This window comes from Platalea leucorodia, assembly GCF_965183815.1.
Source record: "Platalea leucorodia genome assembly, chromosome: 7".
NCBI classification, from domain to species: domain Eukaryota; kingdom Metazoa; phylum Chordata; class Aves; order Pelecaniformes; family Threskiornithidae; genus Platalea; species Platalea leucorodia.
Window position 1 is genome coordinate 40,864,382 of NC_138829.1, and position 22,767 is coordinate 40,887,148.

Consider the following 22,767-nt stretch of genomic DNA (forward strand, 5'->3'; position numbering starts at 1 on the left):
CTGTTGGAAGACTTTGTCTGAAAGGTCTGCTGGAATCCTGCTGAAAAAATCTTTTTTGTTTCATTTGTGTTTAGCGTCTAAATAGTAAATTCTGCCTTTCTGTCTCTGCCGAGTTAGATATCTGACGCCTTTGTGGTGTCACTTCCTGGTTCACACACAGAGAGAGAGAGAAATGCAGTAACGTTCATAAACTCAAAACATCTTGAAAATTATTTACGTCACTAGACTCAAAAAGCTCACCCTTTAAATTTTAAGTTACCCAATAAGCTGTATCACTTGGGGTTAATTTATTTGTACAATCAGCTAAAATATGGAATTGCGTTGCATGATTATACTGGGAAAGGATTAATTACATTTATTTAGATGTGAGAACGTATTTAATTGGTTCCTGTTATTTGCTCCTGCTTACGAGCACTCTTCTTTCAATACAGTTGGCAGTGTTGCTTTTAGGTTATGAATTCATAACAACATATCTTTATTATTAAAAAAAAAAAAATGAAACACCAAAAAAGCCAACAACAACAACACACCTGTCTTCATATTCTTAGGAGCACAAACTAGTTTTTATATTTAGATTGACCTCTTTTCCATGAGATGTATTTGACCGTATAATGATGTGATACATAACTCATTAGCTTGCGTGCAAAGTGTAGCACTGGAATTATTAATGCTTGCATTCTTCTCATTTAGTCATTGTTAAAGTAAATCTTTATTATGTAGACAGATGGATGGGGGGATTGATGCAGTTCCTAATGAAGAGCAGTAACTTTAATTGGAGATAACTAGGAGTCCAGATCAACTTAATATTCCTCCCATTTTTCTGTCAATTCTTGCTTTAGTATAATAAGAAATGTGGATGCTGAAATTTCTTGCTCTCAGTATACACCCGTTCTCTATTTTCCCTCTTTTCCAGTGAAAACAGAAACAGTATCTAATCTTTTATATTGGCTGGGATCTCTGCCCATGCCTGTTTGGTAAAACTCCAGGGGCAGACAAATAGGAAAGGTGGTTCTAAGGCTCCTTTCCATCCCTTCCCTTATTCCCGGGCCATGTGGTCACCAAACAAGTCCATTGCCTGCTGAAAAACTGCTTCTGTTCTGATTATATAGATGATCAGAACGTAGATAAATTCTGCAGATGGGAACTAAAATTAAGGAATTCAGTTGAATATAAATACCCCAAAGGTAGGTGAGCTGCTAAGCAATGATGAACGTACGGCAAGAAATTCTTCCTGTGATGGGATATTCCACCAATGCCCGCTATGGAATGGAGGGCGTTCAGTTTCTTTGTAACAGCTGGCTGTAACCAAGGGCAGAACACACAAACCAGCCAGGCACTGGCATGCCCTGGTGGGACAATTTCAAAGCATTGCATTAAAGCTTCCTTTCTTGCAATTTTGCCTTTTGGAAAACAATTTCAGTGTAGTTAAATGGTATTTCAGTGGTCATTTGCAAAGGATGCTCCTGCTGAGGAGGAAATAAACCCCTACGACAAAGAGGTAGGAAGGGCAGTGGTTATTTTGCCCTACTTTAATCTTTTGCTAGGCAATTGGATTATTAAAATAACATGCACTTTCTGTGGGTTAGTTATGTTTCATGTTGTAAAACGCTGGAGTCTTCAAATTAGAATATTTTGAACTATGGTAGTTATAAACCAAGTCAAAGTCTACACAGCTCAACCAGTTTCATTGGACTGGGCTGAGCAGAACTGTGCTTGAAAGGAAACAGTGTAAAGTATTTTAGGACAAAATACAAACAACTCTGGCTTTCCCTGAATAGTTAAGACATGGCTTCCACATCCGTATGGAAGCTTTGTATGTGCATCCAGAATAGAGCACGTGCATTTTGTTGGAATGAAATTTTTAGATTTTATTAGTCTCCTCAACGTATCTATCCAATACTCCAGGTAGAAGAGCTCCTTCTGTGCAGTCGTGACTTTTGTAATTTCCTCCTCCTCTTTATTGCCATAATTCTGAAATAAACCTACAAGTGTGGTTTTTTTGGATTGTTGTTTCTTCTGTAGTCCGACAGCCACTACTCCAGCCATTCCAGCAGCAATACTCTCTCCAGCAATGCCTCCAGTGCTCACAGTGATGAGAAATGGTATGACAGCGGAGAGCGCACGGAATCAGAGCTGAACAGCTACAACTACCTTCAAGGGACTTCAGCTGACAGTGGCATAGATACCACTTCCTACGGACCTAGCCATGGCAGCACTGCCTCCCTGGGAGCAGCAACGTCTCCCCGTACAGGGCTAACAAAGGAGAAAGTGGCACCGCTGTGGCATAGCTCCAGCGAAGTGGTGTCCATTGCAGACAGGACATTGGAAAAAGAGAGCCACATAGACCGAAAGACCGAGTCTTCACTGAGCCTGGATATTCACAGCAAGAGTCAACCAGCCTCCAATCCTCTCACGAGGGAGAACAGTGCTTATAGTCTTAGTGATGCTGTCTCGCATACAAGGTAATTTTCACCTCTTATGAGATTGACCCCTCCACGCTCATTTTCCCATTCTCACTCTCTAGCCTATCGCAAGTGAGAAGTGGATGTTGAAGAGAGGTTTCTACTTATGTTAACCAGTGTTTTAAAAGATCTCACTGCCCAGAATGCTTGAAAATTAAGACCACCTTTAGTCTTCGCATCTGCTGCTGCTTACAACACTAAAGAATGTCTTTGAGAGCATATTCCATACTGCTCATACTAAACTAACCTCAGACAGACGTGTCTGGTGTGTTTATAAGGAATATCTTGCAAGAACTGCAGTTCATATATGGATCAGAATGGAGATCAGTCCATTTTATTAATGCACATAATGTTTAATATGTGTTTAATATGAGGTTCTTTTTTAGTCTTGCAAGTACGAGTATCAGATGTTTTGCGGTTTTTTTCCCCAGTCCTTTTGTTTAAAAATCTGCTTTCAGTCAGTATGATCGAGACTGAGAGCAAGTTGCTTGTGAGCGCTAGCACATAGATTTTAATTTCATTCTGCTGGAAGCTTGTGGGTATGACACGTTACAGTCACCTTCCCTCTCTCCCTCAGTTTTGCTGCTTGTAAAATTGGCAATATCAAGTACGTGTATAATGTGCTTGAACACCTCAGATGGAAGATACCCACTTTACAAGTTAATCAGAGCTGCTAGAGGCAGAAAATATTTCAGACCCTTTTCCTAACCCATTTCCCAAGAAGTATTCAGTGCGCTTTTTGAAAAATATTCGTACTGTGACATACTAGCAACAAGAACAAAACACAGCTCTTCAAGGAAGATGTGTGATCATCATAATTCGTTGGCCTTGCAGAGAGCCTGACTCTTGCATTTTTATTCTTAAGGCCCATCTGTTTTGAGTGTGCAGCTAAAATACCTATAGGCTGGAAGTCTGAAGCCATTTTTGCTAATTCTTTTGAGCAAAGCTACATTTACACAAGGCTAGATGTTTATCAGGCAGTTTAACAACTCCTCATACAGTAGCTGCAAATAGGGGTTGTCATAGAGACTGTAATGTAGTGAATGGTCTCCATGTACTTTGTCATGGTAATTTTGACTAAATAATCTATTAATGGTGGTCCTTCTCTGGTTTTCTGCCTCTCTTGGTTGGCCGTTTTTGGCACTAAAGCTCGTATTCAGTTGGTATAAACCCCACCCAGGTCTTTGAGACTGGTGTTTCTAGTAGCTATGCATGCATGAAGGACTTGCGCAAGTCTGTGGAAAACACTGTGCCAGAGGGGTTTACTTGGATTTTTGAGCAATGTTAGCATGTGCTCCTTTCTTGACGGTAAAAATCTATATGGTGGTTATCTACAGTTTTATGCCTTTTATTTTAAGACAAGCATGTTTATATGCATTTTTTAACATTCATTAGAATTTGCCACATGCCCTGTGGTATTTGTCTGAATGTAGCTGGCAGTAGCATTAAATGTGAGATTCTTATACAAAATGCTGATTGTAATAAAGTTGTCCGTGGCATTTCCATTTGGAAGGATTTTTTTCAGAAGTGACTAAAAGAAGCCTGGAACATTTATATGTAACTCTTGGAAGTTTTATTGTAAAGATGTGCCTAATGGGAACGGCATCCTTGTGCACCTGAGGTTCTGGTTTCCTCTTCTCTGAGCACCAAATAGGGTTAGTTCAGTAGAAAAGCCGAGAAAATTTGATAGAAAGAAATATATCTTCACAGGACAGGCATACCCTGATAGCTCTCATCTTTGTCTTCCATGGATATACTTTGCAACTTGATTGCAAACTTAAGTCTAGGATGTTGTCTCATTATTTATTATATGATAGCATTGTGTCTCCAAACATGGTATTTTCTCTGGTTGATTTGCATTGGTTTATGTGATGTTTCTCTGATGATACTTAAAATGATTCTCTACATGTTTTTGGGGGGCTGTTACTGAAATTTCCAGAGAAAGGTTCCCTAGGCTTTATGCTAAAGAAAACAGTTGTTGGTTTGTTGGTTTTTTTTTTTTTCCAGTGTCATTTAAAAATCAGATGTTAAAAATGCAGCTCTTTGCAAAGAGGAGTAGTAGCAATTTGTAGAGCACATGGGACATGACACTTGACAAATACTGCAGTCCTTGCACCCACGTCGTTTATGTTGGCGGAGAGAAAAAAAGAGACCGACTTGTGTTCCTTCCTTATTATTTCTTATTTTTGAAGACTAGAACATGTGTTTGACGCCTCACAATAAAGCAAAGGCACGGTCTGGGCTGAAAAGCTTTTGTTTTGTTTCTCATGGCGTCCTCAGTTGGTGGTTGCACACTGCAGAGCAGTGCTGACCTGAGGAGACCCCAGGCCCCGCTGCTTGCTGCCAGCCTTCCCGTAGCTCTTTCTATGGAGGCACAGCGGCTTGGAGCTGGAGGCTTGTAAAACTGGCACTTCCAACATGTAACTGCAGCTGCCTGCTTCGAGGAGGTGAAGGAGGGGAGACTGAAGGATGATTCTGAACAGGCTACTTTTCATGAGAAATGAACAGCTTAATTGGTGTGTTTATCAGTTTCTAAATTGTTATCCTTTGTTGCTTCTCACTTTTTTACCTTTTGGCTGTGGATGCCACAATGTCTGTAATGTCTTTTAGAGTCGGGTTTCTAAGCAAGAAGAAAAGGAATTTGGCCCTAAAAAGAACTTGGTGACAAAAGAAAAGAAAATAACCACAAATTAGAGTGTTTGTGTCTGTAGAAGACAGGAGCGATAATTAGCATTCAGATCATTTGATGGTGCATAAAAGAACTTGTACCTGAGAATTGGTGGCAAAATGTAAATTATAGTGATTAACTTTTACCGCAGAGCTTCTGGCTGGGTTTTATTTTTCTTCTCCACCCCCATTCCCAAAGTCCTTCCTGATGATTGTGCAGATTTCTCATAGCATCCCAGGAGAATTGCATTATGTAGGCCAGTAATTATACAGAATCATTATAGCTGAAAGTCATTAAATGAAGCCATATGTGCTAATGGCGTGAATTCCCTAGGAAAAAAATAAAATCAAACTTTCGTTTCCACCTAAACTATGGTTTCTTATGGTCCTCTTACCAAAACTGAAAGGAAAATCGTGGCTATTTCTAATCAAGTATCTTCTTCGTTACTTCTAATAATTTTAAGCTACTTAAAATATTATTTAATGATTGTAGAATACTGTCATGAATGGGTCATCTGTGATTCTTTCAGGTTGCCATGTAGTATGTGAATTTTTCCTTAATTTAATCCTTGATGTCTCAATAATTGAGGTGGGAGGTGGGGGACCAACAGTGGCTGTCTCTGTGTCCTGAGAACGAGGACTGAATTTCTTCCAGATACAGTCACGCTGGTCCAGGTGTCTGTTACAGTATGAGGAATTCTCTGCGTGCTTCTTAGTGTCGAATGCTCTAATAACTTCCCATCACTACCATAGTGTTCCTGCTCCGATGTAGTTTTTCTAGAGTTTATCCAAAGCCTTTTGCTCTCCAGATACGCTAGCAAGTGTGTTTCTTTATCTGTCAGTATCTTATTGACCTGCTGGTGTTTACTTGTAGGGTGAAAAGTTTCAGTCATATCCACAGTTCTGCACATAGTTCCTGAAGCAGAATATCCTCCCAGAATGCTATATTATAAAACCACAGCTTAAAATATGCACTACACTTTAAAGACAAGTGTATTGTAAACTGTAGGCTAATTTTCCTGCTTATTTGCCAGGCTGCTCTTGGCATCTATTATATGATACATATTATAATAAGTATTAAAGTAAAAATACTTAGAATAAACAATGTGTATGTACAATATGATATATAATAAAATATAATAATTTTAATACATATGCATATGCATTTTATATATAAATTTTACGTAGAGCATACTGAACATATTTTTTTGCCCTCTTTGCCTAGTAATATTAAGGATCAACACTACCAGCTTATCCAGGGGTTGTTATTTTTTTTAATCAAGAAATGTTTTCTCACAACTAGCACTTCCTTGAGAAGTACCTGATGGATGAAAGAATTCCGAAATGCGATCAGAGCTTCCCTTTTCCTACACTGAAGCAAAAGACTTCTCCACTTCTTGAGTGTATTTAGAAGGGTGTAAAAATGAGGGGGCGGGGGGGGGGAAGCCCCAAAGTTTTCTTTAAAGACCTGCATCTTCCCCAAATCTTGGTGGTTAAATTTGCAGTGGTGATGCCTCACAGATGGGCTGGTTTACTCGGCATGTGTAGGAGTTTTCTTTCAGTATTGAAAAAGAAGAGAGAAGGGGGAATGAAGAGAAATTTACTGCCTCTCCTCCTAGCTCTTATTTTTCTCTGCTTTCTTGCTGCAAATTATGTTTACTTGTATCTGGTACAAATACGAAGGTTGTGATGTGCAGCGCCAAGTATATGGGCTTGATGGACAGGAAAAATCTCTTCCTATATTTTCCCAATCTGCCATCTTTTGTAAAGGCCTTTCAACTGTACAGATGGAGGGAAGAAAAAAACAATAACTCTATAATACAAAATCTGTATTATTGCCATTTGATTTGCATACGTACGGGGAGATGCTTCTCGCCCCTGATGTGAGGGAGTGCACAGCCGTCCCTGTGTACGTTAGGTGGACGCGTGGGCTGCAGCAGCCAGTGCTGTTTGAGGTGGGAAGACTACAGTCCACGCAGACTCCTCATTAAATCCCCAGCACTTAGCTGTTGGGACTCGTGTGCTTAACTTGAGCCATATGAAAATGAAACATAGTTGAAGGTGATTTTTTTCGATGCCATCTGTTGCCAATGGAGAGAGAGGAGAAACTCCAAAGCATTAATTCTCCCTGTCTGTCTGAGACACCTAATTTAGGATGAGGAGAATTGCCTCCTAAGGGTATTTCTCCATTGACTACAGCAGGAGCCAGACAAGTGGCGTAGATTAGATAACTGACTTCTGTAAGGCTAAATGTAGGTGAGATTATTTTCCAAGGTGGCAACATAAATTTAACCTTAAGTTCTTTTTTATGTCTCAGTAAGAGAGAGAGATGTGAAAATGCATTGTTTTATCAAGATATGAAAATAGTGGTGAAGAATTTTCTATTAAGCTAAGAACAAAGAGATTATTCAGAGACTTTATTCAGCCTTCCAGCTAATTTTTATTTCTCAGTCAGAAACTGTTCTTTACCACGGGGCCATCTGTTTCAAATTCCTTCCTTGCAGTGTTGGATACAGGGATGAAAATGTGGCTAAGTTGTGTTGAGAGCGGATAGAAAACTGGTCTCCAAATATATAATGCTATTTCAGTACTAAGGCTGTACACAAAGTTTTCCTGTAACTGTACTTAGAAATGTCTGACCTTTTAAGGTTGTTATAGTAAATATTGTCTTAAGCCCTAGTGCTCCTGATATGATGCAAATTGCATCAGATTTGAATATCAGCATAACTAAAGAGTAGCTCCTATCTAAAGCCCCCCTCCTTCTTCCAATACTAATCTGCAGTTGGTCATCCCAGCTCTTCTTTTCTGTCTAGACAAATTGTGATACCTGTTAGAGACCTGCTCAGACTTCTCAATTTAAGAGTCTTTTTTTGCAACTGGTAGCTGCTTTTCAGGCAAAATCTAGGAAGCCCTCTTTTGAAAGATGTATAGGTTTCTTCTTTGGTTTGTTGTAGGGTCTTAAAGAGATGTTTCCTCTTGCTTAAGTTCCTTCAAAGTATGTTTTCTTCCACAGCCAGGAATTCCAGCAAGAAATTGGACTTGGGCTCTTTTTTGCTAATTCAGCTACAACCTCTTATATTACTTTTAAGCTGCCTAATGACTGTTAACCCTAGATTTCCCATTTGTGAAGGGGAACGAGGGGAGGGTGGTGTATTGCATCCTTAGAGGTTGCTTACAAAATTTTTCATTACTGTGTGAGATGTTTTTAGTGAAACATTGGTGGAAGACTTAAGAAGAGCAAACTGGTTTTGCTAGTCTACCCACTGTTGATAAGAGTAGCATCTTGTGCCCAGAGTTCTGCTTTAAAAATAGTTCAACAAGGTGCACATATACACATCTGAGGCAAATTTTGTCTTTATTATGTTTTTCTCCTAGTACCATGAGCTCACGACACTCTGCCAGCCCGGTTGTTTTTACCAGTGCCAGAAGCTCACCTAAAGAAGAGCTTCATTCTGCTACTTCTCCCCAGCTCGCACCTTCTTTCTCCTCTTCCTCTTCCTCCTCATCTGGTCCTAGGACTTTCTACCCTCGCCAGGGTGCTACTAGCAAGTATCTGATCGGATGGAAAAAGCCAGAAGGGACAATAAACTCAGTGGGGTTTATGGATTCAAGAAAGTAAGACTGTTTTTTGGTTCTCGTTCGGTTATTTACTTTAATTGTAAAGAAGGATTGAGATCTGTGACACTTTCCTGTATAGAAGAGCTCAAGACTATTTAATAGAATGCTTAGTCTTTTGTAGAAACTAATCTCTAATCTAGACTTCTTCTGCAGTTTGGCTTAAATATTTGATAGTTGGCTAATCTAATTCACTGTTAAGTTGTAAAAGATTTCGTATGGATTTCAGTCCTATTAAAGCTTATCTTTCCTTGGGACTTCTTAAAGGTGACTCAAAAATGCTATTTAAGCAAATATTAAAAATCCTCTTAACACAGAGTCTGAGTGCTTCCTTAAGCCTCTCATCCCTGTAGTAGTACCGTGCATGCTCTGCATTAGCTCTGTGGCACTGCATGTTGCCTTAAGATTGCTGCCAGTATCCAGTCTAACTGGCTTAAAGCAAGCCAAGATCTCTCTTGAGTTACAATATGCAACCGTGTCTTTTGGAAGAGAAATTGAGAAACAACTTACTAGTGAAAATATTGTTCCTTTAAGTCTAGCATGACTTGGAAAGCAAGTGATTCTGAAAGCCTATTTCAAAGTAATTTATTCAACCCTTCTTGACTTTTATTGGGTCAAGCACAGTATCCCTAGATGATACTGATAACTGGCTGCCAAAAGGAGATGGTGAAACTTTGTGAAAACTGCATTATAAAAAGCCATTTAAAAGATTAAAGAAACTTAGTGATTTGCTGCTTTGGGGCTCATTTAAGACATTTATATTTTTTAGTTTTGTACGGATTATACATTATTTTAATAGATTCAGTCCCTTATTGGGAAAATGTATTATGATAACCTTTGAGTGTATTGCTAGTTGATTTTTTTAAACAAGTTCATTGCTTCAGCAGGTATTCATTAAGATGAGGCTCTGCTGTATTAGCAAAACTCCTTCCCTTGTCCATGCCCCTTACCTAGGTTTTTTCTTTGAAAATCTTGAGGGTGCTATAATTCTTGTTTCATTCATGCCTCCTGCCCCAGGGCTTTGAGACCTGAATGTATCTGTTCCATTTCATTTAAGACGTCACCAGAGTGATGGCAATGAAATGGCCCACCCTCGGCTGCGTGCTTCAGCGAGAGATCTACGAGCATCACCGAAACGAGCATCCAAGTCCACTGTTGAAGAAGAGCTGAAGAAATTGATAGATCTCGATAGCCCAACACCTGAATCCCAGAAGAATTTTAAGGTATGTTAAAGAGAGAGTCTGTCATCTGGCTATCTCTTGTCACAGTTCAGTGAAATCTGAGAATACCTGAAGAGCAACGCACAGGTCCTCTTCTGATCCAAGTCATAGTTCAGTTGTTACAAAATAGAAATGTGTAAAGTTACACTTTGTAAGAATTTGATGATTGAGTTCATTGCTGCCTAGGCATATCAACTAGTACAGCAAACGCATCACAACTTGGAAAAGGATGCAGGCTGTGAAGCTTTAAGATTTCTGTGTAGAAAATGCTGAGTGCTTTCAAAACAGTCAAAGCTGAAGCGTTCGTTCATACAGAGCTGACTCGGTTGACTTGGCATTAGACTCAAAGACTTTCTCTGATAGATCTTTTCTGTTCTCACCCATAACAGGAAAATAAAATACAAGGCATTCCCTGAATTCTAATCTGATTCTGACAAAAAGTCATCTGTTTGTCACAGACTTATCTACTAGAGAAATACATTTGGGGAACAGTTTCATTATTACAGTCACTGCAATGTTATTACAGTTTTGTGTGCAAATTTAAAGAGACTAGTATACCAAATTGCAAAGAACGTTTAGGACTGCTGGCTCATGGAAAATCCTGTAGTGTTGTCTTATGCATTTGAATTATTCTTCTCTGATTGCATCACTAGGCAGTGACTTGTTGACAGTATTGAAACTCCTTGCAAAAAGCACGCTTTTATGCCTCTCTAATCCTGTTACTGCACAAGGACCAAAAATGCTCCCTAAACTTGAGCAAATATTTGTACAGAATAAATAGTTAGAAATGTTTCCTGATATGTTTCAAAATGTGTGTAATAATACAAAAGTGCATATATTAATTTTTAAAATCGGCCATTTTGAAGAGAATGTCTTGATTTCTGCAGTCTCCATGTACAGTCAGTGCTTAACAGCTCAGGCTCATCACCTAGAGCCCAAATGGTTTCCACAGCAACCATGCAGAAGAGAGAGCTGCAACTTCTTGCTTTGCTTGTAAAAAGCCAAAGTGGCTTATTAAAACTTGTAAGTGCTAGGTTCCGTACACGGATTATTTCAGATGTTACCTTTGAGGCTGGAGGAAAAAAAAGCCTTGCCAGTGGCAGGATATCTTTTTCTTAGGTTTGTGGTAGTTCTGAGGGGAGTGGGACATGGGCGATGCGAGCATCTCCTGTTCTGAGCAAAGGGATTGTTCTCATTCCAAGAAATTCCATTCTGTTTAAAGAGGTGCCCTGAAGACCATGAAAAGTGTGTATGTTCCCAAGTTTGTTGGTTTTCTGCTTTGGGGTTAGTGAATCAGTTCTTACCCTGATCTTTATTTCCTGGTGACTGTAACAAGTATGGTAACTCAGGTTACACTTTTGATAAATTTCAGCAAGTTACTAACACTCTATCACTCCAGTAAATTACATCTTTTCCATTTTAAAAGTAAATGTTATTTCTTCCCACTGCATGATTTATATTTCATCTTACAAAAAAGTTGGTCTTAGGGCATAAAAATTCTTTGACAGTTTAAAAAAAAAAAAAAAATAAAAAGAATGATAATGCCCTTCATCAGTTCACTGCACAAAGACCAAAAATCCTCCTCCTTCCTGTCTGTTGGCTGCCAAAGGCTTTGTTTGCTAGTAGAATTTGTTCTAGGCCGTGATTTTGTCTTGCGTGTCTCTTTATTATCTTCCCAGCCGTCCTTATCTCCTTACCTACTACTTGTGCATTATATCTTCTCAGACAAGTCACCCTTCTTTTTCTCTTCCCTCTGCTCTGTTACCGGAAGACAATTCCTACTGGTATTGCCTCTGTTTTGACTCCATCAGATGTTCATATCTGTGCAACCTTACAGTCTCAAGGTCTGATATTAACTGGTGGTTCCAGCTCCTAATTCTTTAACACTAAGTGAACTATAGGACCCTCGAGTAAACACTGCTTGACTTAGCAGCGTTTTCTTTTCCTTTGCCACTTCAGGACAAGTGCTGGGAGATCTCACTGGATCATAACATGAACCTGCTGATTGAGCTTCTAAATTTCAGAATAAAAAAAGCAGCTTGATCCTCAATGTAACATAGTGACAACTGTGTACCAGAAGTTGTAATTTCTGCAGTGTTAACTGTATACGCAAGGTTCATACTGTTACGGGCATGTCTTCGGGGAGGCAATGCAGAAAGGAGAACTTGACGTAATAGAAAGTTGGTGTGGGACATGGCTTCCCTTTCCTTCCTTGTCTTTTGATGATAGCAGGTTTTTGAAAGTAATCTTGTTTCTGATCCTTAATCCGTAAAAGCAAAACCTGCAGCAGTCTCTTAATATTAAAATTTGTAATGTTTTTTTTGGGTGAGGGAAGAAAAAAAAAACAAAAACTGGCAGATTGTCTTCCACTGTACAGTACCAATAGTCCCTCCTCCACACTCTTCTCCCACCTTGTAGTGTGGGATTTTGATCACAGGAATAGGGTAACGTCTGTTTAAACATTTTTTCCTTTTTCTGAGAAGAGAGAACTATTTTTCTGTGCAAATGAGCAACTCTTTGTAATGTTTAATCACTCTTTCCGGAAATCGTATTATCTCCTTTTTTGTTTAAACTTGCTTACAGAGCAAATGAGGGTGGTGAGGTCTTCCTTTCTGTTTGCCATTTCTCCATGAAAGCCTTTGGACCAAATTTCAAGCAAACCGTAAAGAAACTTCATGCCTTAGAGATAGTTATATTGCTACAGGTTTCATGAAAATCAGTGCCTCTGCTGATGGGAATAGTTATGAGTTCTTTGATAGCAGCTTGCTGGCACTGGCCGGAGAGTACGTAACTCCAGGCTAACGACAGCATTGCTTTCTCCTGTGTGGAGCATGGAGGAAGCTGGGATGATGGTGGGGGTAAGACACAAGTTCTCTCACTCATGGGACTACTTACTTAATTTTGATTCAAATCCTTCTGAAGAATCGAAGCGGTGGTGGGTGTTCCTAGTTGTTCAGTAGTATGAGACTTCTAATTAGCTGGCATTTACTGGTGGTCTGCCTGCAGGAAGGCAGCCTCCCCCAGGCATGAGGGAGAGCTCTGGCTTACGCAGCATTCGGTCTGTTTCTGTAAACAATCTCTCTGCTACACGTCAGCTCTAGAATCCGTGAGGGCTGCCTGAGATTTCCACTTCAGGAGAAGTTTGAAAGGTATTTAAAAGGTAGAATGTGAGATTGGCTGAAAAAGACCTGTATATATTATCTAGTTATAATCTCCTTCAAAGCAGATTCCTTTAGGTCTTTTCCCTATCCAGTCTGAAAAAATACGATGTTAACACTTGCTTTCTTATTTGAAAAAAGTAGTTTTATAAAACTATTTCAACATAGACTTCAAAAACTTCTTTATTGATTTTTTTTTTCTCATTTCTTTTTATTTGTTTTTATGAATGTATAGTCACACACTCTGTCCTGTCAGTCTCCCTTTCCCAGCACTCCTACCACAAGGCGTGCCTTGCAAAGGACTTTGTCAGATGAGAGTATTTACAGTGGTCAAAGGGACCACTTCTTCACCTCGCGGGCCTCGCTCTTGGACCAAGCCATGCCAAATGATGTCCTGTTCACCAGCACGTACCCTTCTCTCCCAAAGTCGCTCCCATTACGGAGACCATCATATACTTTGGGAATGAAATCACTACATGGTAAGCATATTTCCCACCTTTCTACTTTCAAAAGAATCCTTTGTGAATCATGTTAAGGGAAAACATTTGTTATGGTAATTAGAACATCCATCTTGATTTTGCTAAAATGAGGAGAGGCAAGTCCTGTGCCTGAAAATATAAAATAGGCCGGGGAATTTTTTTTTCCTCACTTCAGTGGGTATAAGACTGCGTGACTGGTCAGGCAAGTTACCTTGTGGAAGGAGCACAAAAATTTGCCTCATCAGCTGTAAGTTTTCACCGTTTCTTCCAGGAGTCATCTGGACCAGTTGGACCAATGGGCAAATAATGTTTGGTTATCCACCAGTGACAACTTCAGGTGTCCGTTCCTTTAGCGTGGGATTATGGGAACAAAATACTATTAGGAAAATAATGATATAAAAGTGGATAAATACTGATGGACATTTGGATGTACAACTACACTAGATACAGCTTTTATTGTGCCAACTGTTTTTAAATTCACTCCTGTACCCTAGTCATTTTACAGGACTTGAGTTACTTAATTTTAGTCACACATCAACAGCTAACAAGAAGTTACTTGGTAATCTGCTGTCAAGAAGGCACTCAGCTTTCCCCCATTAGTTTACTGAAAAGTCTCAGTAGGATTATCTGATAGGTTGTGCGTTGTTGCATGTGAATGTCTCAGTTGGTGAGAAAGGGAATTTTCACAGGTTCCCGCTGTACCTCATAACTAAATGTGTACTAAATGTGTTTTCCAGAAATAGAGCTAGATCTCACAGTGTAGGATTCTGCAATGTTTTCTGAAGAAGTACATATCTGCTCTAATTTATTCATGTTTTAGTATGTTTCAAGAGGAAAACGCAAGGCTATCAATAGATTCAACTCAGTATAGTGGGCCCTAAGCACGGCCTGTATTTAGATGCTTCAGATACATTTGACAGTGAAGGCTGCTGAAGAAATCTATTTTAAATTCTTTTCATCTGTCTGTGATCACCAGGCATCAGTTTTCAGTGTTGAACCTGACATTTTCATGAGCTGTTGTTTCTGTATAATGTTTCTTGCGTAAGAGTTAGGAAACTGAGCTCTCTTCACTTCTGCTTTTTATATGCACAAAAATAACTTTGCAGACTTGGTTACCCTTGTAACTGGTTGGTGGATTTGGCTTCTGAGGACTTGGGGTCAGAAGATTAATGATGCCATCTGAGTAGAAGTGGAAAGCAGCACTTGGTTTCTTTTCGTTTAGATGCCTGTATTTTCTGAAAAGAAAACCACAAAACCTTCTTTCGCTGTCATGTTCACTTCCACACCAAACCAATTGCTCCTCCTAGCACATAAGCTTTCTACATTTGTCAACAAAACAAGATTTTCCATTTTTCTATAAAATGTAGGCCCACATGAGAAAAGAACCAGCTATTTGAGTGACGTGTGAATTGTTGTGTGTCCCCCCCCACTTGCCTTTGCTGATGGAAGGATTAAGTAGAGCTGGATATTTAATAGCACAAGTATTGGTTGGCTTCCAGCTATTCAAAATTCTTTTAATTCAAAGATCATAATAACAAAGAACAGCCATTCCAGAGCACCTTCGTTTGTTTTGAAGAGGGAAACCAGTGAGCTAAAAATACTCTTATTTACTCATCTGTCTTAATTAACAATCCAAATCACGCTTTTAAAACAGGTTAATTTTTCAGATGGTTAGTTTTTTCTTCTAATTCTGTGTATCTTCTCACTAATTGTAAATATTTTCATGTTAAGAACTACCCAAATAACTGCCCTCTTTTGGAGAGATAATACAAGAATCCTCAGTGTTAATATTGAGCCGAACTTAGGTTAATAAAAAGTAAACATGCAGAGACAAAAAAAAAAAAAATTCAAGATTTTTGAGCAAAGAAGTTAATGCAGTGTAGCGTTTCTGGGCATTGTTTCCCAGGCAGCAATATTATTTAGCTGAAGTTATTAGAAAGATATTTTAGTTATTGAAGTTATATAGTTATTAGACTGGGGGGAGGGGGGGACACGACAAAAATAAGCAACACTGCTAGTGGCATTTGTCTTCCAGTGGGCTTGTGTCCTGCCCGCTACGCTGTCTTTCTGTTCACTCCAGTCCAGATGGATTCTTCACTACACCCTTCTTCTCTGCAGCTTCCTCCCAGGTGCCCAGTCCATCTTCTGGCCCCTACATCTCTGGTGCTTCTAATACCACCTACAAATTTTTCAAAACTTTCTTTACGCCCTGACAGAGGGCACGCAGAAGCAGGTTGTTGCTCCTCTTGAGCTTACACATATGCTGACTGACCAGGCAGTGCAACGTTTTTGATTGTCTAGCCAGTGAACTGAAATCAAATAGGTAATTGGATGACAATTCAGTCTTTTCCTAATTAGTGGCAATAATTCAAGTGTTTCACTTTGCTAAGCACCAGTTTGCACAAAAATTGCAGGGATTTTATATCCTTCTTTCGAGCTTGCCAGTGTTTTTTCCATAGGGGGCCATGTACCAACTTATTGGTACTTATTGGTACATGGGTGTGGGTATTTGTCAGTAAAGATCAAGAGGTTTCACTAAACTGTGGAGAGCTGTAACATACTGGATCTGGTCAACTACAGCTGATCAAACATTCTGCTGAGTTCTGGTTCCAAACGTGCTATTAAAAATTACAAATAGGAATGCATTAGTATAAAGAAAAGGAATTTTGTTGTTTGGTGGTTTTTTTTTTTTTTTAAATGGAGTTTCTAATTTGTTCTGCATTACTCCAGGAGAGTTTTCTGCCTCAGACAGTTCCCTCACAGATATCCAGGAGCAAAGACGGCAGCCCATGCCAGACCCTGGTCTTATGCCATTGCCTGATTCTGCCTCTGATCTGGACTGGTCAAACTTGGTAGATGCTGCCAAAGCCTTTGAAGGTAAATTTTTAGAATGTAATACTTGGAAAGCTGGTCTTTTGTGCATGCTTCATTAAGGAGTGTTTGTTTTTTTTAAATTTTGACTCTTGCTTTTGTTGTTGTGACTGTTTCTACTTAGTCTGGAGCTTAAGCTCACTTAAAATAGCAACTCAAGTCTTAACAGCCTAAAACTTTGTATGTAATACTCAGATACTATTTCTTCATACTAGAATCCCTCTGTGCTACAATTTGGCCAAATCTCTGTGAAACTGGCTACTTTTCATTTCACGTAGAGCAGTTGCAGACATCACAGCTAGGGTGGAAAAGACATCTGGCACAAAAGTGCAAAAGTAAAGTCAAATAGCAGCGGAAAAGCACATGAGCGCACTAATGATTGCTTGCTTACCGCACTAGCAAGAAGTTTCTGTAGCGCAGCTGAAGTGTGCTGCCAAGGGCATTTGGGAAATATGCCTTGTTGGTATATACTTTTCCATTGCCATTCTTCCCTTTGCATACTCTGCATACATAGACTTGCACATAAGTGTCATTTCATCCTATGGCACTTTCCATCTCCTTGACACTTGGTAAACTGAAGAGAACTGTAAGCTGCCTAGATGTATTTGAATTTAAAATTAAATACACTTCAGCCCAAAGGGAGTTTACCTTACAGTTACTGTAATCCGATGGAAAAGTCTTCTAGGTGCATTAAGCAGAAGTGCCTTTTCCTAATCGCTGCATAAATGCTGTCCCACCTTCATGAAAGTGTTTTCACTGATCCTGAATCTTTTAGACCTTATTCTGCATGGTTGGAGGAGGCTGTGAAGCAACTTGCTTTCTTGGCTGTTCTCCAGTAGTAGCCATAAACATCATTAAGACAGTGCGTGTCTAAGCTGGTGTTCAAGACGTACATGTGCGCTCTGCTCCATTGCCATAGGAGTTTTAGGATCAGCGTGTCTCATTTCTGCCATGCAGTCTTGGGAAAGAGTATTCAAAGTAAGCCTTAGTCCTCAAGAGGAGATGAATTTGTAGTGATGTTTTTTTCACCACCACATAGGGACGAAACCCAGGTTTTAATGCATTTCACTGTGGTCAGCAATTTCTGTTTAAAAGATGCCCCTTTTTTGGTTAGATTTATTTGACTGTCCTCGTTAACCTGAATCCCTCTTTCTGTAGGCCCCAAACTCACTCATGTTTCTCTTCAGAAGTGTGATCAAAGTCAGTGTGGTGAAGGTAACAAACCAACAGCTCAGATGAAGAAAAGCTGGGGTAATGTGTTGGCTGGCACCTTCATCTCACCGCTGTAAAGATATATTCAGATCTGACTTGGAGAGGGAACAGCTGTCTGATGTCAGTATAATTCCAGTCTCTAGTCTCTGCCAGGTGCCAGTACGGATTGAAAAGTACCAAGCAACCTAAATTCTGTGATCCTGGACACCTCTCTTCTACATTGTTGGTTGGTGTCTTCAGCACAAGCCCCCGAAGTTACAAATCATGATATCTGCCACCAGCTGAAACAAAATCTGCCTGGATCCCTGAGCTACACCAACCTTCAGTATTTTCATTCAAGGGAAAAAAGAGAGGAGCAGGAAAAATTCCATCAAATACCAAGGCACGTTAATTTTGGCCTTGTTGAAAGTACAGAATAAAAATTTGCCAAGCAGAAAAAGATGATACTGTTCTGTTTCCAGTGAGAGACCAGCAGCTGCTGAGGGAGAGAGATGTTAATTTATTAAACTAAAAAGTGTTTATGTTACTGCTTGTGCTAGGAAACTCCAGAGCTAGGCGTAGTCGGTAGTCACACCGCATGTGCTAGTGATTTAGAGATGTGTTAAAACATCCAAGCAGTTACAGGACAAAAAAGTATAGACACAAGACAAGAAAGAAGTTTCACGTTTCAATCTGAAAACGTTTTCTAAGGCATAAGGAAAAAATTTCAGGTCCTGAAAAATTACATTGGTCATTTTACTTTCCACGTGTCAGTTGTGCACAGTGAGCTTTTCTTCCCTCAAGATAAAGGGATCCTTTATGGAGTGAAGGAAGCTAAATATAATTACTGAGTTACTGGGCAGTGTCATGCAGTTGTACCCAGGAAATTCTGCACAGCTCTGTTGTTCCAGCTTGGCTTCTTGCCTCTCTTGCCTTGGGTGGACTCTGCGAGCGCCGCCCAGGTATCTCTGCTTTGCACTCTCTAGCATCTTCCTCCTGGAGAGCTTCTTAGCCTGAGGGTGATGCATGATCTGTGTGAGCACGCGGTGCTGTGCCAGAGCTAGTACTTGCTTGTTGAATCCAATACGGTGGAGAACCTGGTACAAACACTTGCAATGCCAGTTTGCTTCTGTCAAGTGGATATTGGTATGTCATATCATCACCTTATCTTTCTTGAGACACGTTTCTTAGATCGCTTTGAGATCCTGCAGTGTAGCTGTTGCGCTATGCATGAACAAATAATGCTTACTGCTGCCATTGTTTTTCTCTGTATGTTTGCCTTCTCAGTTCAGCGAGCTTCATTCTTTGCTGCTGCTGATGAAAATCACAGACCTGTGAGCGCTGCCTCCAGTAGTGATCAGGCTGAGGACCAGCTTACTGCACAGATAAAGCCTTATACAGGGTAAGTAGATACACCAGATATGCAGGCTTCCTCAGCTACAAACCAAGGAAAAGAGTAGCAATGTCTTTATTTGGAAGCCATCTCCAGGCTTCGCAGAAGAACTCTTCACAAGGTCTCATGAAGATGGTGGTGGGAAGTGAAAACAGAAGAATTGTAAGTACAGTTTAACCTTTTTGGACGTTCTTTCTTGTCTGAGATGTCCACGAGTGTGTCCAAAGCAATGGTAACTCAAGGCACATATAATGAGTAGAAGTAGAAAGAAGTCAAGTGGTGGGATGGTCCCAATTAATCATGAGTTAAATTTGTCCTGTTGATTAACGTGCTGCATTTGTTCCATGTACTCTTTGTTAAGTACTTTTTGTTCATTTTGTGAATTCTTAGCGTACCTGAGTGCATACCTACATAAAGCCTCTTGGTATAGGCAAGGCTGTTAGCTACCCTATGTGAAGAGAGTAAATCATATCAACACCTATTCTTGTTTCCTGCTTTCAACAGTAAAGAATCTCCTCCAACTCTCGCCTCTAAAGTGGACCAACTGGAAGGTTTGCTGAAGATGCTGCAAGAGGATTTAAGGAAGGTAAACATTTCATCTATGGAAAAATCTCTAAGACATATATTTAGTGCTATTAGGTGATGCTAATAACTGTGTAATCCTGCTTTGCCATGCCTGCGCTTGTGACACTCTCATCCTTGTATGAGAAAAAGACATTTCTTTACTGCTTTTCTCAGGCCATACTTCTAATTATGCAAGGCTAGGGTGGAGTGTCTAAATTTGTAGCCATCTGATTCCTCTGCTTAAATTAGGAGGGTGATTCAGAGTACCTCCACTCCTAATTCAGGTGACGCTGCGAAAGGCTTGAAGTTAGTCCGTGTAAATATATCCTGTTGATGTTGAAAAGTGAGAGTATTATCTAAACATATAATTTCTACTGTGAAAACTTCCTGTATTGTGTTACTGCCTGCTTGGTCCAAGAAGGATCTGCTGTGGTCAGATGAAAAGTCTCTTAGCTGGGGAAGTATTTGCAGGAGTATTTCCTATCCCTTATTTAGTTAACCATCAGCAGTTGTACATACATGTTGTACGTAGAGAACAGGGCATGCGCAATTTTATTTCACCACTTGGGGAGCCAGCTTCTGTATTAGAATTCAATATAGAGAAATCCTCATTCAAGCAAAAAGTGAGGAATGAAATATCACAAATGTCCCTTAGATATAAAACCATGTGTTAGTGCACATAAAATCCTTATAATGAATGAGACTCATGCTCTCTGAAGAGAGATTCTTGACACTAGGTAGGAAGCATGACCTGAAATTTCCACTAAGATGTGTATTTTTCCTCATGCCTAAGGAAAAAGAGGACAAGGCCAGTCTTCAGGCTGAAGTGCAACATTTGCGGGAAGACAACTTGAGGTTACAGGAGGAATCCCAGAATGCAACCGAGAAACTGAAGAAATTCACCGAATGGGTTTTCAACACAATTGATATGAACTGAGAACAGTGTACGGGGAAGGAAACTATCTGTTATGAATATTATTACTGGGACTTAAGCTTTAATGCCACCTTAATCATGACATGTGAAAGTATAGTCAGAGCACTTCCCTGTCCTTCATCCTCCAGTAACCCTTTTTTGCATCTCTGCGCGCACTCAGAACAATTGCAGATCAACAATCAATGTCTGCCTTTTGTAGAAAAAACAAAGTAAATAATTTTAAAAAGGTAAAATAAAAGTTTAACTGCTAAAATGTGAATGTCTATTTTTTGCACATTGTCTCTTTATCTGTTATGTACAAAATTATTTGGAGGCTGGATCAGGCTTGCTGTTCCATCTGCCTCTGTTTCCATTAACTCCTTTCTCTCTGTTCCAGGTAATCTGCTTTTCCTTGCAGCTTTGGCAAATATTATGACATCTAGAAAATTAGAAAGAAATGTTTATTTTACTGCTCTTCTTACATTGTTTTCTGAAGTATGCCACAGACAAGGGGATGTAATGCAATGTTTTAGGTGTCTCCTTAGCAATTTGTGCTTGATTGCTAGTGCTACCTTCCCATACATGACAGAGAACACGTGTCCATAGTGTATGGTACAGTACAAGCAGCATCATAACACTTGGAGAGAGACTAGAGACGTGAGCCATGGGTGAGGCATATTATCACACATTTATTGCATTAGCATTTCTGGTAGCCTTTGTTTCCCGTGGAAACAATGGCTGCAAGTAACTTTACAAACAGCAAAACTAGGCATGCTGCAGTTCATACCGTATCAGGCAGGCTGAGAGATACTGAGTACTGTTGCTGTACTGCTTAGGTATAGTCCCCTTCCCTTCCAGGGGAATCTGTTGCTTGCATATGTGCAGAAGACTTAGGCTGAAGTTGTAAAGAGATTAAGATTTCTTTCCCCTGAACTGTTTCCATGAAAATCCACATACCTAAACCATCTCCGTGCACCTGCCCTCCCATTCCATTTCTCTGGACTTCTCAAATCACAACAGATTTGAGAAATGTTTATTCAACTTGTGTTTTATTACGTGAGAGGTCTTACAAATCTTTTACTATGGTAGACAGAGGAATATGCAAAGGTGAATTAGAGAAGTGTATTTTTCAAAGTACTGGGATAGGATTGGAGCTCTTAAATCCCCAGTCCCCAGTGAAACTGTCGAGCATGAGATTTCCCAAACTGCCTCATGCCAGGAAAGTTAATTTCTTGTTCTTTGAAGGAACAGCTAACTTGCCACAACATGTTACCTCTCTAGAAAATACCTTTTAGGTGTCGAATACGACTTTTAAGCGCCACAGTCTGCACAGGCATTGAACTGTGCAGCGTGCTGAGCAACCTTTTCTGCTCCCTTCTGAGGATACAGTCACTACCTGAATAAATACTGCCTTGCATAAAGTGCAGTATATTTGGGGGTTAATTTCAAGAGCATCCACTCCCTCCCCTTTACCGCATTCTCAAACAGACAGATTAAAATCATCGGGCATAGTCTTGTCACAGAAACTTCTACGCTCTTTTCAAATCCCTTTTTCATGCTCTTTAATCTTGCTCCACACAAGTACACACTACGCTTCAACCTCAAACTTCATTTGTGATGCTAATCCCCATGGAGTTCTTCTCTAATGTTTTGTCATGGAAATGGATCTCTTTGGAACTATTTCTGGAGTGCTTTTGTAAAGGTTTAGAATGTCTTGGGTTTTTTAATGACTTGTATGAAGGAGATTTATATAATGCCTGATATTATTTGTAAATGGGAAATATTGCTAACATCTCTGAGCATCCTGAAGTCTTGCTTTTATTCTCTTTTATTTTTAAGTTTGGTTTTTATTTTATTTCAAAAAATATTTTGGGACTTGGGGCAGACTATTTATTAGAGTTTTGCAACAGAGTTCTTCTTGTATGATGCCACTGAAGGCTACTTGTAAAATTCTGACAATAAAACTCATTTTAAAGGCTCTTCTAAACCATTTTCTTCTGATTTTGTTGGGTTTGTTGTTTAAGACTTTCCAGAGTGTCCATTTCCTCTTGCTTTCTTCTTGTACCACTTTTCTCCGTGCTTGGCAATAGAAGAATTTCATTCTCTGTCAGATTTCTACTTTTTATCCATTTGAAGGCCATTACTTGGTATGTATACACACACTTCATCCCCTTATTTACTTGTATAACTGAACAAATGTATTTTCTTTCCCCATTTACAAGGTTTTGCTACCT

The 22,767-nt window shown here is 39.6% G+C and overlaps 1 protein-coding gene across 2 annotated transcripts in view; it reads left to right on the forward strand.

The window, feature by feature from the left end:
* Positions 1 to 22,481, forward strand: part of SIPA1L1 (signal induced proliferation associated 1 like 1) — a 156,197-nt gene extending 133,716 nt beyond the window's left edge. The window contains exons 15-22 of one of the 2 annotated variants that reach the window (XM_082317672.1): positions 2,023 to 2,462; positions 8,505 to 8,744; positions 9,802 to 9,967; positions 13,358 to 13,601; positions 16,332 to 16,478; positions 18,951 to 19,065; positions 19,561 to 19,642; positions 20,414 to 22,481. In XM_082317672.1, coding sequence (XP_082173798.1) covers positions 2,023 to 2,462; positions 8,505 to 8,744; positions 9,802 to 9,967; positions 13,358 to 13,601; positions 16,332 to 16,478; positions 18,951 to 19,065; positions 19,561 to 19,642; positions 20,414 to 20,557 — 1,578 coding nt within the window. In that variant the 3' untranslated portion in view covers positions 20,558 to 22,481. The remainder of the gene's footprint in view (positions 1 to 2,022; positions 2,463 to 8,504; positions 8,745 to 9,801; positions 9,968 to 13,357; positions 13,602 to 16,331; positions 16,479 to 18,950; positions 19,066 to 19,560; positions 19,643 to 20,413) is intronic. The other variant, XM_082317673.1, reaches the window with a different exon arrangement.
* Positions 22,482 to 22,767: the final 286 nt, after the last annotated feature.